General features: G+C 52.5%; 1 protein-coding gene across 5 annotated transcripts in view; it reads left to right on the forward strand.

Annotated features, from left to right (window-relative positions):
- Positions 1 to 15,975, forward strand: part of LOC106606286 (brain-specific angiogenesis inhibitor 1-associated protein 2) — a 217,940-nt gene that overhangs the window by 38,163 nt on the left and 163,802 nt on the right. For all 5 annotated transcript variants that reach the window (XM_014202428.2, XM_045719730.1, XM_014202427.2 and 2 more), the window contains one exon: positions 3,085 to 3,171. In XM_014202428.2, coding sequence (XP_014057903.1) covers positions 3,085 to 3,171 — 87 coding nt within the window. The remainder of the gene's footprint in view (positions 1 to 3,084; positions 3,172 to 15,975) is intronic.

A 15,975-nucleotide genomic window follows, 5' to 3' on the forward strand; every position in this document is an offset into this window, starting at 1 on the left:
GTCCTGTCTGTCCCTCTTCATTACGTTGGTCCTGTCTGTTCCTCTTCATTACGTTGGTCCTGTCTGTCCCTCTTCATTACGGTGGTCCTGTCTGTCCCTCTTCATTACGTTGGTCCTGTCTGTTCCTCTTCATTACGTTGGTCCTGTCTGTCCCTCTTCATTACGGTGGTCCTGTCTGTCCCTCTTCATTACGGTGGTCCTGTCTGTCCCTCTTCATTACGGTGGTCCTGTCTGTCCCTCTTCATTACGGTGGTCCTGTCTGTCCCTCTTCATTACGGTGGTCCTGTCTGTCCCTCTTCATTACGGTGGTCCTGTCTGTCCCTCTTCATTACGGTGGTCCTGTCTGTCCCTCTTCATTACGGTGGTCCTGTCTGTCCCTCTTCATTACGGTGGTCCTGTCTGTCCCTCTTCATTACGGTGGTCCTGTCTGTCCCTCTTCATTACGGTGGTCCTGTCTGTCCCTCTTCATTACGGTGGTCCTGTCTGTCCCTCTTCATTACGGTGGTCCTGTCTGTCCCTCTTCATTACGTTGGTCCTGTCTGTCCCTCTTCATTACGTTGGTCCTGTCTGTCCCTCTTCATTACGGTGGTCCTGTCTGTCCCTCTTCATTATGTTGGTCCTGTCTGTCCCTCTTCATTATGTTGGTCCTGTCTGTCCCTCTTCATTACGGTGGTCCTGTCTGTCCCTCTTCATTACGGTGGTCCTGTCTGTCCCTCTTCATTACGGTGGTCCTGTCTGTCCCTCTTCATTACGGTGGTCCTGTCTGTCCCTCTTCATTACGTTGGTCCTGTCTGTCCCTCTTCATTACGTTGGTCCTGTCTGTCCCTCTTCATTACGTTGGTCCTGTCTGTCCCTCTTCATTACGGTGGTCCTGTCTGTCCCTCTTCATTACGGTGGTCCTGTCTGTCCCTCTTCATTACGGTGGTCCTGTCTGTCCCTCTTCATTACGGTGGTCCTGTCTGTCCCTCTTCATTACGGTGGTCCTGTCTGTCCCTCTTCATTACGGTGGTCCTGTCTGTCCCTCTTCATTACGGTGGTCCTGTCTGTCCCTCTTCATTACGGTGGTCCTGTCTGTCCCTCTTCATCACGTTTATATCAACACGCCGACATAATCAGACTGAGCATTTCAATGGCAAAAGGAGGCACAGGGAAATAAAGTATTCAATATATATTTGTTATTGTCATGAAATAAACAGATTTATTAGACATACAGTGATGATTCAAAAATCAAATGAAAAGACTACATGGGGTCTTTAAACTAGAAAAGACCAGTAACCTAATCAATCACCTTAAGAGATGAAACAAACCTACTCAATCCTCATCTCCATTCTACTGTCAATCAATACAGCTAATACAAACCACTGCTCCAGCTCTTACACAAGGCAGGCTGGAACAAGTCTTCCAATCCAGAACAATAGCCATCTGAACCCAGATTCCCCTACCAGCTGTGCTGAGCTGGATATGACAAGTGAGGAGTTGTACAGGCGGGCCAGAGTTAGCCACCGTTGCTGCCAGTCAGTCAGTCAGTCTGCTTGTCCACTGTCAGTGATGATGGATAGTGGGCTGGTTTGTTCATGTTCAGTCAGACTCGGGCCAGAGTTGGCCACTGCTTCTGTCTGGCTGCTTGGGGAGCGGCAGGTTGCCAGGCAGCAGTGGTGTCTGACTCTGGCCCACTCTGCTTCTCACTTCTCACAGCCTGTCAGTCCCCTGTAAATGTTGACAGCCACAGCAGCAGGTCTGGTCTAGGTTGAATCCAGCTAGCTGCACTAGACAGGCCATAATAACACGTTGTTCAGGATCCAGCTAGCTGCACTAGACAGGCCATAATAACACGTTGTTCAGGATCCAGCTAGCTGCACTAGACAGGCCATAATAACACGTTGTTCAGGATCCAGCTAGCTGCACTAGACAGGCCATAATAACACGTTGTTCAGGATCCGGCTAGCTGCACTAGACAGGCCATAATAACACGTTGTTCAGGATCCGGCTAGCTGCACTAGACAGGCCATAATAACACGTTGTTCAGGATCCGGCTAGCTGCACTAGACAGGCCATAATAACACGTTGTTCAGGATCCGGCTAGCTGCACTAGACAGGCCATAATAACACGTGGTTCAGGATCCGGCTAGCTGCACTAGACAGGCCATAATAACACGTTGTTCAGGATCCGGCTAGCTGCACTAGACAGGCCATAATAACACGTTGTTCAGGATCCGGCTAGCTGCACTAGACAGGCCATAATAACACGTTGTTCAGGATCCGGCTAGCTGCACTAGACAGGCCATAATAACACGTTGTTCAGGATCCGGCTAGCTGCACTAGACAGGCCATAATAACACGTTGTTCAGGATCCGGCTAGCTGCACTAGACAGGCCATAATAACAGGTTGGTTCAGGATCCAGCTAGCTGCTTCCTTTCTGCCTGTCCCCAGTGAGTGACAACAGCAACCTGGGAGGATGGTGAACTGTCCATCAATCTAGCTGTGTTAGATGAGAAAGTAATAATTACCAGTCAGTAGTGATGGCTGGCAGGAGAGCTGGTTTGGTTAGGAGGTGAATTATCCACCAATATGTGTGACAGATGGGGCCTGTGCCTGCAGCCGCCCAGGAGCGACGTGACACACCATTACTACTGTAGCATCGTCCTCTCTCTCCACATGACACACACCATTACTACTGTAGCATCGTCCTCTCTCTCCACATGACACACACCATTACTACTGTAGCATCGTCCTCTCTCTCTACATGACACACACCATTACTGCTGTAGCATCGTCCTCTCTCTACATGACACACACCATTACTGCTGTAGCGTCGTCCTCTCTCTACATGACACACACCATTACTGCTGTAGCATCGTCCTCTCTCTCCACATGACACACACCATTACTACTGTAGCATCGTCCTCTCTCTCCACATGACACACACCATTACTACTGTAGCATCGTCCTCTCTCTCGACGTGAGGATGCGTGCGAACATGTGTGTGTGTGTGTGTGTGTGTGTGCTGCTTTATAGGCTACGGAGTTGCCCTCCACCTCTCTACCTCTGACCCTGATCTCATGCTGTTCTTCCTCTGTCCCCAGATGTGACATTTGCTGCTAAGGGCTACTTTGATGCCCTGGTGAGGATGGGAGAGCTAGCCAGTGAGAGCCAGGGATCCAAGGACATGGGTGAGTAGTAGCCTATCAGCTGTCAGGATGTTGTGTCCTGCCCGTCCCTGGAACTAAAGAGGTATTCAATGCTGGCCAATGCTTGTCTTAGTGTTTGTACTGTAAGTCAGTTTGTCCGTGTCTATCAGCTGCCACATATCTCTTTCCCTTCCCTGGACCTAAAGGGGTGGTTAACTGGGCTCTCCTGCTGGCCAACACACACACTGTCACTTCCTGTGTTTGTGTCACAGTAATGTCAGGTCTGTAGAGAGATGACCCAGTCTTTGTTTTCCACGCAGTCAGCATTGTGGGGTCACTCATACACTCTAAAAAGAAAAGCTTCCTGGAAGATCTTTTAGGGATTCCTCAAATTGAACTGTGGGGGAACCTCTAAGTTCTTCAAAGAACCCCCTTAATGGTTCCTCAAATAACCTTTTAGGGGTCTTTTTTTTTTACCCACCACTATTATTATTAATATGAATAACAACAACCATAGCAAAATATTTTAGTGTTTTATGATTTTAGTGGAAAAGCAGAATTCAAAAATCGAAATATGAGGTAAACTCCCAGCAGAGCCCCAAGTCCAATCAGTTTATCCTCTGGCGTGTTAATGTGTTGGTAACCTTGGTATCCACAGCCAGAATGAGTTTTCAGTGCACGGTGATGGAACAGCTTTCCTGTTCTATTCATCAGAGGTGTAGGGAGGGTGAAGTCTGTGAAAACAAAAATATGAATTATACAGATGAGTAACAAAACGTACACATGACAGTATTCAAACCTTGGTTTTTGTTGTAAATGTGAATGAAAACATTGTTCGCTTTTGACTGGTTTTCATACACACATCTTGTCCATAACGTAGAGAGCTCTGGGATCTTCGTTGAAGAGGTCAGAGAGGAGGAAGATGACTACTGCTAGAAGGTTTTAGAGAAACCATTAATACAAATGTGATGATGGCCTACATGTGATCTGCATAACATTATGTGACATACCAATTGTACGTACCTTTGTGTGCCTTCTCGTCAGTACACCTACAGACAGATAAGTGGGCCGTTCATTCATCTGCACCTATAGCCTTCAACATATTCTTATTTCTTTGTTGATTGACATCCATTGAATTTTGTCAATTTTCTGATTTAGAAGGAATTTTAAAGGGAAAATGTACCAACCAACACAGCCATTTGACAAATATGAAAAGATGGATGATATCATCATAAAATAATATACATTTAGATCAGACAAGCTAGAGGTCGACCGATTTTATTTTGTTTATTTATTTATTTATTTTAATTTTATTATTATTATTATTTTTTTTTTTGTTTTTTTTTTTTTCAACGCCGATACTGATTATTGGAGGACCAAAAAAAGCCCATACCGATGAATCGGGCATTTTTTTAAATGTATTTATTATTATTTATTTTTATATATTTTTGTAATAATGACAATTACAACAATACTGAATGAACACTTTTATTTTAACTTAATATAATAGATAAAGATCTATTTAGTCTCAAATAAATAATGAAACATGTTCAATTTGGTTTAATTAATGCAAAAACAATGTGTTGGAGAAGAAAGTAAAAGTGCAATATGTGCCATGTAAGAAAGCTAACGTTTAAGTTCCTTGCTCAGAACATGAGAACATATGAAAGCTGGTGGATCCAGGATATTGAGTCTTCAATATTCCCAGGTAAGAAGTTTTAGGTTGTAGTTATTATAGGAATTCCAGGACTATTTCTTTCTATACCATTTGTATTTCATATACCTTTGACTTTTGGGTGTTCTTATAGGCACTTTAGTATTACCAGGCTAATCTCAGGAGTTGATAGGCTTGAAGTCATAAACAGTGCTGTGCATCCCAGCATTGCTAAGAGCTGCTGGCAAACCAGTAAAGGGCTGTTTGAATGAATGCTTACGAGCGTGCTGCTGCCTACCACAGCTTAGTCAGACTGCTCTATCAAATCATAGACTTAATTATAATATAATAAACACACAGATTTAGCCTTAGGTCATTAATATGGTAAAATCTGGAAACGATCATTTCGAAAACAAAACGTTTATTCTTTCAGTGAAATACGGAAACGTTCCGTATTTCATCGAACGGGTGGCAACCCTAAGTCTAAATATTCCTGTTACACTGCACAACCTTCAATGTTTTGTCATAATTATGTAAAATTCTGGCAAATGAATTACGGTCTTCGTTAGGAAGAAATTATCTTCACACAGTTCGCAACAAGCCAGGCGGCCCAAACTGTTGCATATACCCTGACTCTGCTTGCACTGAACGCAAGAGAAGTGACAATTTCCCTCGTTAATATTGCCTGCTAACATGCATTTATTTTAACTAAATATGCAGGTTAAAAAAAATATTCTTCTGTGTATTGATTTTAAGAAAGGCGTTGATGTTTATGGTTAGGAACATTGGTGCAACGACAGTTCTTTTTTCGCGAATGCGCTTTTGTTAAATCATCCCCCGTTTGGTGAAGTAGGCTGTGATTTGATGATAAATTGACAGGCACCGCATTGATTATTTGCAACGCAGGACACGCTAGTTAAACTAGTAATATCAACCATGTGTAGTTAACTAGTGATTATGTGAAGATTGATTGTTTTTTATAAGATAACTTTAATGCTAGCTAGCAACTTACCTTGGCTCCTTGCTGCACTCTCGTAACATGTAGTCAGCCTGCTTCGCAGTCTCCTCGTGGAGTGCAATGTAATCGGCCGTAATCGGTGTCCAAAAATGCCGATTACTGATTGTTATGAAAACATGAAATTGGCCCTAATTAATCGGCCGACCTCTAATACAAGCAGAAACCCTTAACTGGACATTTGGTAAGATCTAACTTTTGACCAAGGCCCTATGGGTAATGGGGTGCAATTTTGAACTCGCACCTTGTCAAAGTGGAGGAGAGCTATGTATCATGTATGTTGAGGATTTAGAAGAGATGCAGAGAAGAAGAGAGAAAGAGCGAGAGGAGACGTCTTCCGCAAATTAGATTTCAACAAGTCATTTCATTTTGTGACAGACAGCTGCTTGGTGGATTTGATTAAGTTCCACTCAAAAGTGGATTGGTTTCAGCTCAGAGGGGATGTATAGGTGTTTGTGTGCTTGCGTACGTGCATGCCTCCTTCCTTCTGTCCTGGTCCATTTATAAAGGTCTCCAGAGCCACAGGTTGACCAGAGCTGCTGCCCTCAGATACAATAGTTGCCGTGGCAACAGCTGGCGGTCCCGATGTTTTATCTCCACTCTGGGGACATCAGTCTCTGTGAAGACATCAGTGTCTGTGATAGGATTCTCCTCTCCTTGATCCATGTACAAGCTGTTGATTCTGACAGGTTTTCATGGCTCTATTCTGTAGGGTGTAGTAGGACAGCTGGGGGGGTGTTCTGTAGTAGGACAGCTGGAGGGGGGGGTGTTCTGTAGTAGGACAGCTGGAGGGGGGGTGTTCTGTAGTAGGACAGCTGGGGTGGGTGTTCTGTAGTAGGACAGCTGGGGTTGGGTGTTCTGTAGTAGGACAGCTGGGGGTGGGTGTTCTGTAGTAGGACAGCTGGGGGTGGGTGTTCTGTAGTAGGACAGCTGGGGGTGGGTGTTCTGTAGTAGGACAGCTGGGGTGGGTGTTCTGTAGTAGGACAGCTGGGGGTGGGTGTTCTGTAGTAGGACAGCTGGGGGGTGTTCTGTAGTAGGACAGCTGAGGGGGTGTTCTGTAGTAGGACAGCTGGGGGGTGTTCTGTAGTAGGACAGCTGGGGGGGTGTTCTGTAGTAGGACAGCTGGGGGGGTGTTCTGTAGTAGGACAGCTGGGGGGGGTGTTCTGTAGTAGGACAGCTGGGGGGGGGTGTTCTGTAGTAGGACAGCTGGGGGGGGTGTTCTGTAGTAGGACAGCTGGGGGGGTGTTCTGTAGTAGGACAGCTGGGGGGGTGTTCTGGAGTAGGACAGCTGGGGGGAGTGTTCAGTAGTAGGACAGCTGGGGGGTGTTCTGTTGTAGGACAGCTGGGGGGGTGTTCAGTAGTAGGACAGCTGGGGGGGAGTGTTCAGTAGTAGGACAGCTGGGGGGGAGTGATCTGTAGTAGGACAGCTGGGGGTGTTGTTCAGTGGTAGAACAGCTGGGGGTGTTGTTCAGTGGTAGAACAGCTGGGGGGTGTTCTGTAGTAGGACAGCTGAGTGGGTGTTCTATAGTAGGACAGCTTGGGGGGGTGTTCTGTAGTAGGACAGGTAGGGGGGTTCTGTAGTAGGACAGGTAGAGGTGTTCTGTAGTAGGACAGCTGGGGGGTGTTCTGTAGTAGGACAGCTGGGGGGTGTTCTGTAGTAGGACAGCTGGGGGAGTGTTCAGCAGTAGGACAGCTGGGGGGGAGTGTTCAGTAGTAGGACAGCTGGGGGGGTGTTCTGTTGTAGGACAGCTGGGGGGGTGTTCTGTTGTAGGACAGCTGGGGGGGTGTTCTGTAGTAGGACAGCTGGGGTTGGGTGTTCTGTAGTAGGACAGCTGGGGTTGGGTGTTCTGTAGTAGGACAGCTGGGGTTGGGTGTTCTGTAGTAGGACAGCTGGGGGTGGGTGTTCTGTAGTAGGACAGCTGGGGGTGGGTGTTCTGTAGTAGGACAGCTGGGGGTGGGTGTTCTGTAGTAGGACAGCTGGGGGTGGGTGTTCTGTAGTAGGACAGCTGGGGGTGGGTGTTCTGTAGTAGGACAGCTGGGGGTGGGTGTTCTGTAGTAGGACAGCTGGGGGGTGTTCTGTAGTAGGACAGCTGAGGGGGGTGTTCTGTAGTAGGACAGCTGGGGGGGTGTTCTGTAGTAGGACAGCTGGGGGGGTGTTCTGTAGTAGGACAGCTGGGGGGGGTGTTCTGTAGTAGGACAGCTGGGGGGGGTGTTCTGTAGTAGGACAGCTGGGGGGGGGTGTTCTGTAGTAGGACAGCTGGGGGGGTGTTCTGGAGTAGGACAGCTGGGGGGAGTGTTCAGTAGTAGGACAGCTGGGGGGTGTTCTGTTGTAGGACAGCTGGGGGGGTGTTCAGTAGTAGGACAGCTGGGGGGAGTGTTCAGTAGTAGGACAGCTGGGGGGAGTGATCTGTAGTAGGACAGCTGGGGGTGTTGTTCAGTGGTAGAACAGCTGGGGGGTGTTGTTCAGTGGTAGAACAGCTGGGGGGTGTTCTGTAGTAGGACAGCTGAGTGGGTGTTCTATAGTAGGACAGCTTGGGGGGTGTTCTGTAGTAGGACAGGTAGGGGGGGTTCTGTAGTAGGACAGGTGGAGGTGTTCTGTAGTAGGACAGCTGGGGGGGTGTTCTGTAGTAGGACAGCTGGGGGAGTGTTCAGCAGTAGGACAGCTGGGGGGAGTGTTCAGTAGTAGGACAGCTGGGGGGGTGTTCTGTTGTAGGACAGCTGGGGGGGTGTTCTGTTGTAGGACAGCTGGGGGGGAGTGTTCAGTAGTATGACAGCTGGGGGGTGTTCTGTTGTAGGACAGCTGGGGGGGGGTGTTCTGTAGTAGGACAGCTGGGGGGGGGTGTTCTGTAGTAGGACAGCTGGGGGGGAGTGATCTGTAGTAGGACAGCTGGGGGTGTTGTTCAGTGGTAGAACAGCTGGGGGGTGTTCTGGAGTAGGACAGCTGGGGGGAAGTGGTCTGTAGTAGGACAGCTAGGGGGGTGTTCTGTAGTAGGACAGCTGGGGGGTGTTCTGTAGTAGGACAGCTGGGGGGGGTGTTCTGTAGTAGGACAGCTGGGGGGGTGTTCTGTAGTAGGACAGCTGGGGGGAGTGATCTGTAGTAGGACAGCTGGGAGGGGGGAGTGATCTGTAGTAGGACAGCTGGGAGGGGGGAGTGATCTGTAGTAGGACAGCTGGGAGGGGGGGTGTTGTGTAGTAGGACAGCTGGGAGGGGGGGTGTTGTGTAGTAGGACAGCTGGGGAGAGGGGGGTGTTGTGTAGTAGGACAGCTGGGGAGAGTGTTCTGTAGTAGGACAGCTGGGAGGGGGTGGGTGTTCTGTAGTAGGACAGCTGGGAGGGGGGTGGGTGTTCTGTAGTAGGACAGCTGGGAGGGGGTGGGTGTTCTGTAGTAGGACAGCTGGGAGGGGGGTGGGTGTTCTGTAGTAGGACAGCTGGGAGGGGGGTGGGTGTTCTGTAGTAGGACAGCTGGGAGGGGGGGTGGGTGTTCTGTAGTAGGACAGCTGAGGGGGGGTGTTCTGTAGTAGGACAGCTGAGGGGGGTGTTCTGTAGTAGGACAGCTGGGGGGGTGTTCTGTAGTAGGACAGCTGAGGGGGATGGGGGGTGTTCTGTAGTAGGACAGCTGGGAGGGGGGGTGTTCTGTAGTAGGACAGCTGAGGGGGAGGGGGGGTGTTCTGTAGTAGGACAGCTGGGGGGAGTGATCTGTAGTAGGACAGCTGGGAGGGGGGTGGGTGTTCTGTAGTAGGACAGCTGGGGGGTGTTGTTCAGTGGTAGAACAGCTGGGGGGTGTTCTGGAGTAGGACAGCTGGGGGGAAGTGGTCTGTAGTAGGACAGCTAGGGGGGGGTGTTCTGTAGTAGGACAGCTGGGGGGTGTTCTGTAGTAGGACAGCTGGGGGGGTGTTCTGTAGTAGGACAGCTGGGGGGGGTGTTCTGTAGTAGGACAGCTGGGGGGAGTGATCTGTAGTAGGACAGCTGGGAGGGGGGAGTGATCTGTAGTAGGACAGCTGGGAGGGGGGAGTGATCTGTAGTAGGACAGCTGGGAGGGGGGGGGTGTTGTGTAGTAGGACAGCTGGGAGGGGGGGGGTGTTGTGTAGTAGGACAGCTGGGGAGAGGGGGGTGTTGTGTAGTAGGACAGCTGGGGAGAGTGTTCTGTAGTAGGACAGCTGGGAGGGGGGGTGGGTGTTCTGTAGTAGGACAGCTGGGAGGGGGGTGGGTGTTCTGTAGTAGGACAGCTGGGAGGGGGGTGGGTGTTCTGTAGTAGGACAGCTGGGAGGGGGGTGGGTGTTCTGTAGTAGGACAGCTGGGAGGGGGGTGGGTGTTCTGTAGTAGGACAGCTGAGGGGGGTGTTCTGTAGTAGGACAGCTGGGGGGGTGTTCTGTAGTAGGACAGCTGAGGGGGATGGGGGGTGTTCTGTAGTAGGACAGCTGGGAGGGGGGTGTTCTGTAGTAGGACAGCTGAGGGGGAGGGGGGTGTTCTGTAGTAGGACAGCTGGGGGGAGTGATCTGTAGTAGGACAGCTGGGAGGGGGGTGGGTGTTCTGTAGTAGGACAGCTGGAGGGGTGTTCTGTAGTAGGACAGCTGGGGGGTGTTCTGTAGTAGGACAGCTGGGGGGGGTGTTCTGTAGTAGGACAGCTGGGGGGGTGTTCTGTAGTAGGACAGCTGGGTGGGTGTTCTGTAGTAGGACAGCTGGGTGGGTGTTCTGTAGTAGGACAGCTGGGGGGGTGTTCTGTAGTAGGACAGCTGGGGGGGTGTTCTGTAGTAGGACAGCTGGGGGGTGTTCTGTAGGAGGACAGCTGGGGGGTGTTCTGTAGGAGGACAGCTGGGGGGTGTTCTGTAGTAGGACAGCTGGGGGAGTGTTGTTCAGTGGTAGGACAGCTGGGGGGTGTTCTGGAGTAGGACAGCTGGGGGGTGTTCAGTAGTAGGACAGCTGGGGGGAGTGATCAGTAGTAGGACAGCTGGGGGGGAGTGATCAGTAGTAGGACAGCTGGGGGGGAGTGTTCAGTAGTAGGACAGCTGGGGGGAGTGTTCAGTAGTAGGACAGCTGGGAGGGGAGTGATCTGTAGTACGACAGCTGGGGGGTGTTGTTCAGTGGTAGAACAGCTGGGGGGTGTTGTTCAGTGGTAGAACAGCTGGGGGGTGTTGTTCAGTGGTAGAACAGCTGGGGGGTGTTCTGTAGTAGGACAGCTGAGTGGGTGTTCTGTAGTAGGACAGCTGGAGGGGTGTTCTGTAGTAGGACAGCTGGGGGGGTGTTCTGTAGTAGGACAGCTGGGGGGGTGTTCTGTAGTAGGACAGCTGGGGGGTGTTCTGTAGTAGGACAGCTGGGTGGGTGTTCTGTAGTAGGACAGCTGGGTGGGTGTTCTGTAGTAGGACAGCTGGGGGGTGTTCTGTAGTAGGACAGCTGGGGGGGTGTTCTGTAGTAGGACAGCTGGGGGGTGTTCTGTAGGAGGACAGCTGGGGGGGTGTTCTGTAGGAGGACAGCTGGGGGGTGTTCTGTAGTAGGACAGCTGGGGGAGTGTTGTTCAGTGGTAGGACAGCTGGGGGGGTGTTCTGGAGTAGGACAGCTGGGGGGGTGTTCAGTAGTAGGACAGCTGGGGGGAGTGATCAGTAGTAGGACAGCTGGGGGGAGTGTTCAGTAGTAGGACAGCTGGGGGGAGTGTTTAGTAGTAGGACAGCTGGGGGGGAGTGTTCAGTAGTAGGACAGCTGGGAGGGGAGTGATCTGTAGTACGACAGCTGGGGGTGTTGTTCAGTGGTAGAACAGCTGGGGGGTGTTGTTCAGTGGTAGAACAGCTGGGGGGTGTTGTTCAGTGGTAGAACAGCTGGGGGGGTGTTCTGTAGTAGGACAGCTGAGTGGGTGTTCTGTAGTAGGACAGCTGGGGGGGGTGTTCTGTCGTAGGACAGCTGGGAGGGGGGTGGGTGTTCTGTAGTAGGACAGCTGGAGGGGTGTTCTGTAGTAGGACAGCTGGGGGGTGTTCTGTAGTAGGACAGCTGGGGGGGTGTTCTGTAGTAGGACAGCTGGGGGGTGTTCTGTAGTAGGACAGCTGGGTGGGTGTTCTGTAGTAGGACAGCTGGGTGGGTGTTCTGTAGTAGGACAGCTGGGGGGTGTTCTGTAGTAGGACAGCTGGGGGGGTGTTCTGTAGTAGGACAGCTGGGGGGGTGTTCTGTAGGAGGACAGCTGGGGGGTGTTCTGTAGGAGGACAGCTGGGGGGTGTTCTGTAGGAGGACAGCTGGGGGGTGTTCTGTAGGAGGACAGCTGGGGGGTGTTCTGTAGTAGGACAGCTGGGGGAGTGTTGTTCAGTGGTAGGACAGCTGGGGGGAGTGTTCAGTAGTAGGACAGCTGGGGGGGAGTGTTCAGTAGTAGGACAGCTGGGGGGAGTGTTCAGTAGTAGGACAGCTGGGAGGGGAGTGATCTGTAGTACGACAGCTGGGGGGTGTTGTTCAGTGGTAGAACAGCTGGGGGGTGTTGTTCAGTGGTAGAACAGCTGGGGGGTGTTGTTCAGTGGTAGAACAGCTGGGGGGTGTTCTGTAGTAGGACAGCTGAGTGGGTGTTCTGTAGTAGGACAGCTGGGGGGGGTGTTCTGTCGTAGGACATGTGGGGGTGTTCTGTCGTAGGACAGCTGGGGGGGTGTTCTGTTGTAGGACAGCTGGGGGAGTGTTCAGTAGTAGGACAGCTGGGGGGAGTGTTCAGTAGTAGGACAGCTGGGGGGTGTTCTGTTGTAGGACAGCTGGGGGGGGTGTTCTGTTGTAGGACAGCTGGGGGGGTGTTCTGTAGTAGGACAGCTGGGGGGGTGTTCTGTAGTAGGACAGCTGGGGGGGGTGTTCTGTAGTAGGACAGCTGGGGGAAGTGATCTGTAGTAGGACAGCTGGGGGGTGTTGTTCAGTGGTAGAACAGCTGGGGGGTGTTCTGGAGTATGACAGCTGGGGGAGTGATCTGTAGTAGGACAGCTGGGGGGGTGTTCTGTAGTAGGACAGCTGGGGGGGTGTTCTGTAGTAGGACAGCTGTGGGGGTGTTGTTCAGTGGTAGGACAGCTGGGGGGTGTTCTGTAGTAGGACAGCTGGGGGGGGGTGTTCTGTTGTAGGACAGCTGGGGGGGGTGTTCTGTTGTAGGACAGCTGGGGGGGGTGTTCTGTAGTAGGACAGCTGGGGGGGAGTGATCTGTAGTTGGACAGCTGGGGGGGAGTGATCTGTAGTAGGACAGCTGGGAGGGGGGGTGTTCTGTAGTAGGACAGCTGGGAGGGGGGGTGTTGTGTAGTAGGACAGCTGGGAGGGGGGGGTGTTGTGTAGTAGGACAGCTGGGGAGGGGGGGTGTTGTGTAGTAGGACAGCTGGGGAGGGGGGGGTTGTGTAGTAGGACAGCTGGGGAGGGGGGGTGTTGTGTAGTAGGACAGCTGGGGAGGGGGGTGTTGTGTAGTAGGACAGCTGGGAGGGGGGGTGTTGTGTAGTAGGACAGCTGGGGAGGGGGGTGTTGTGTAGTAGGACAGCTGAGGGGGGGGTGTTGTGTAGTAGGACAGCTGAGGGGGGGTGTTCTGTAGTAGTACAGCTGAGGGGAGTGATCTGTAGTAGGACAGCTGGGAGGGGGGTGTTCTGTAGTAGGACAGCTGAGGGGGAGGGGGGGTGTTCTGTAGTAGGACAGCTGGGGGAGTGATCTGTAGTAGGAGAGCTGGGAGGGGGTGGGTGTTCTGTAGTAGGACCGCTGGGTGGGGGGTGGCTGTTCTGTAGTAGGACAGCTGGGAGGGGGGTGGGTGTTCTGTAGTAGGACAGCTGAGGGGGGGTGTTCTGTAGTAGGACAGCTGAGGGGGAGGGGGGTGTTCTGTAGTAGGACAGCTGGGGGAGTGATCTGTAGTAGGACAGCTGGGAGGGGGGTGGGTGTTCTGTAGTAGGACAGCTGAGGGGGGGTGTTCTGTAGTAGGACAGCTGAGGGGGGGTGTTCTGTAGTAGGACAGCTGGGGGGGTGTTCTGTAGTAGGACAGCTGAGGGGGAGGGGGGGTGTTCTGTAGTAGGACAGCTGGGGGAGTGATCTGTAGTAGGACAGCTGGGAGGGGGGGTGTTCTGTAGTAGGACAGCTGAGGGGGAGGGGGGTGTTCTGTAGTAGGACAGCTGGGGGGAGTGATCTGTAGTAGGACAGCTGGGAGGGGGGGTGGGTGTTCTGTAGTAGGACAGCTGAGGGGGAGGGGGGTGTTCTGTAGTAGGACAGCTGGGGGGAGTGTTCTGTAGTAGGACAGCTGGGAGGGGGGTGGGTGTTCTGTAGTAGGACAGCTGGGAGGGGGGTGGGTGTTCTGTAGTAGGACAGCTGAGGGGGGTGTTCTGTAGTAGGACAGCTGAGGGGGGTGTTCTGTAGTAGGACAGCTGGGAGGGGGGTGGGTGTTCTGTAGTAGGACAGCTGAGGGGGGTGTTCTGTAGTAGGACAGCTGAGGGGGGGTGTTCTGTAGTAGGACAGCTGGGGGGGTGTTCTGTAGTAGGACAGCTGAGGGGGAGGGGGGGTGTTCTGTAGTAGGACAGCTGGGGGGAGTGATCTGTAGTAGGACAGCTGGGAGGGGGGTGTTCTGTAGTAGGACAGCTGAGGGGGAGGGGGGTGTTCTGTAGTAGGACAGCTGGGGGGAGTGATCTGTAGTAGGACAGCTGGGAGGGGGGTGGGTGTTCTGTAGTAGGACAGCTGAGGGGAGGGGGGTGTTCTGTAGTAGGACAGCTGGGGGGAGTGTTCTGTAGTAGGACAGCTGGGAGGGGGGTGGGTGTTCTGTAGTAGGACAGCTGGGAGGGGGGTGGGTGTTCTGTAGTAGGACAGCTGAGGGGGGGTGTTCTGTAGTAGGACAGCTGAGGGGGGGTGTTCTGTAGTAGGACAGCTGAGGGGGGGTGTTCTGTAGTAGGACAGCTGAGGGGGGTGTTCTGTAGTAGGACAGCTGAGGGGGGTGTTCTGTAGTAGGACAGCTGAGGGGGAGGGGGGGTGTTCTGTAGTAGGACAGCTGGGAGGGGGTGGGTGTTCTGTAGTAGGACAGCTGAGGGGGAGGGGGGTGTTCTGTAGTAGGAGAGCTGGGAGGGGGGTGGGTGTTCTGTAGTAGGACAGCTGGGAGGGGGGGTGTTCTGTAGTAGGACAGCTGGGAGGGGGGGGTGTTCTGTAGTAGGACAGCTGGGAGGGGGGGGTGTTCTGTAGTAGGACAGCTGGGAGGGGGGTGGGTGTTCTGTAGTAGGACAGCTGGGAGGGGGGGGTGTTCTGTAGTAGGACAGCTGGGAGGGGGGTGGGTGTTCTGTAGTAGGACAGCTGGGAGGGGGGGTGTTCTGTAGTAGGACAGCTGAGGGGGGTGGGTGTTCTGTAGTAGGACAGCTGGGAGGGGGGGTGTTCTGTAGTAGGACAGCTGAGGGGGGGTGGGTGTTCTGTAGTAGGACAGCTGGGAGGGGGGTGTTCTGTAGTAGGACAGCTGAGGGGGTGGGTGTTCTGTAGTAGGACAGCTGGGGGGGGGTGTTCTGTAGTAGGACAGCTGAGGGGGTGGGTGTTCTGTAGTAGGACAGCTGGGGGGGGGTGTTCTGTAGTAGGACAGCTGAGGGGGGTGGGTGTTCTGTAGTAGGACAGCTGAGGGGGTGGGGTGTTCTGTAGTAGGACAGCTGAGGGGGGGTGGGTGTTCTGTAGTAGGACAGCTGAGGGGGGTGGGTGTTCTGTAGTAGGACAGCTGAGGGGGGGGGGGGTGTTCTGTAGTAGGACAGCTGGGGGAGGGGGGGTGTTCTGTAGTAGGACAGCTGGGGGGGGGGGTGTTCTGTAGTAGGACAGCTGAGGGGGTTTCTGTTAGGTGTAGTATTACAGCGTTGTTGGGGCTTCCCTGAGCCAATCAGTCAGCCAGAGGGAAAGACATGAAAGTGATGTGTGGATGTTTTATTCAGTAAAAGGGCTTTTCATTCATTTACACGTTAGTCATTTAGCAGACGCTCTTATCCAGAGAGTTAATTAATTCATCTGACGAGGGCTAGGTGAGACAACCACATACCTCAGTCATAGTAAAACATTTTTCCTCAAAGTAGCTATTAGTAAAGTCATCTCTAGTGGGAGTGTTAGTTCATGAAAGGTATCTTCTTTTGTGGGGAAGGGTAAGGGGGGGTTGCTGTGGGATTTTCCACACCACACACACTCGCACACACAAGTACACAGACACACAGCCCTGAGCCTTTAGAGGTTTCCCATTGATTTCAAGGTGTTGACAT

This window comes from Salmo salar, chromosome ssa06 (genome assembly GCF_905237065.1).
Source record: "Salmo salar chromosome ssa06, Ssal_v3.1, whole genome shotgun sequence".
In the NCBI taxonomy this organism is placed as follows: Eukaryota; Metazoa; Chordata; class Actinopteri; order Salmoniformes; family Salmonidae; genus Salmo; species Salmo salar.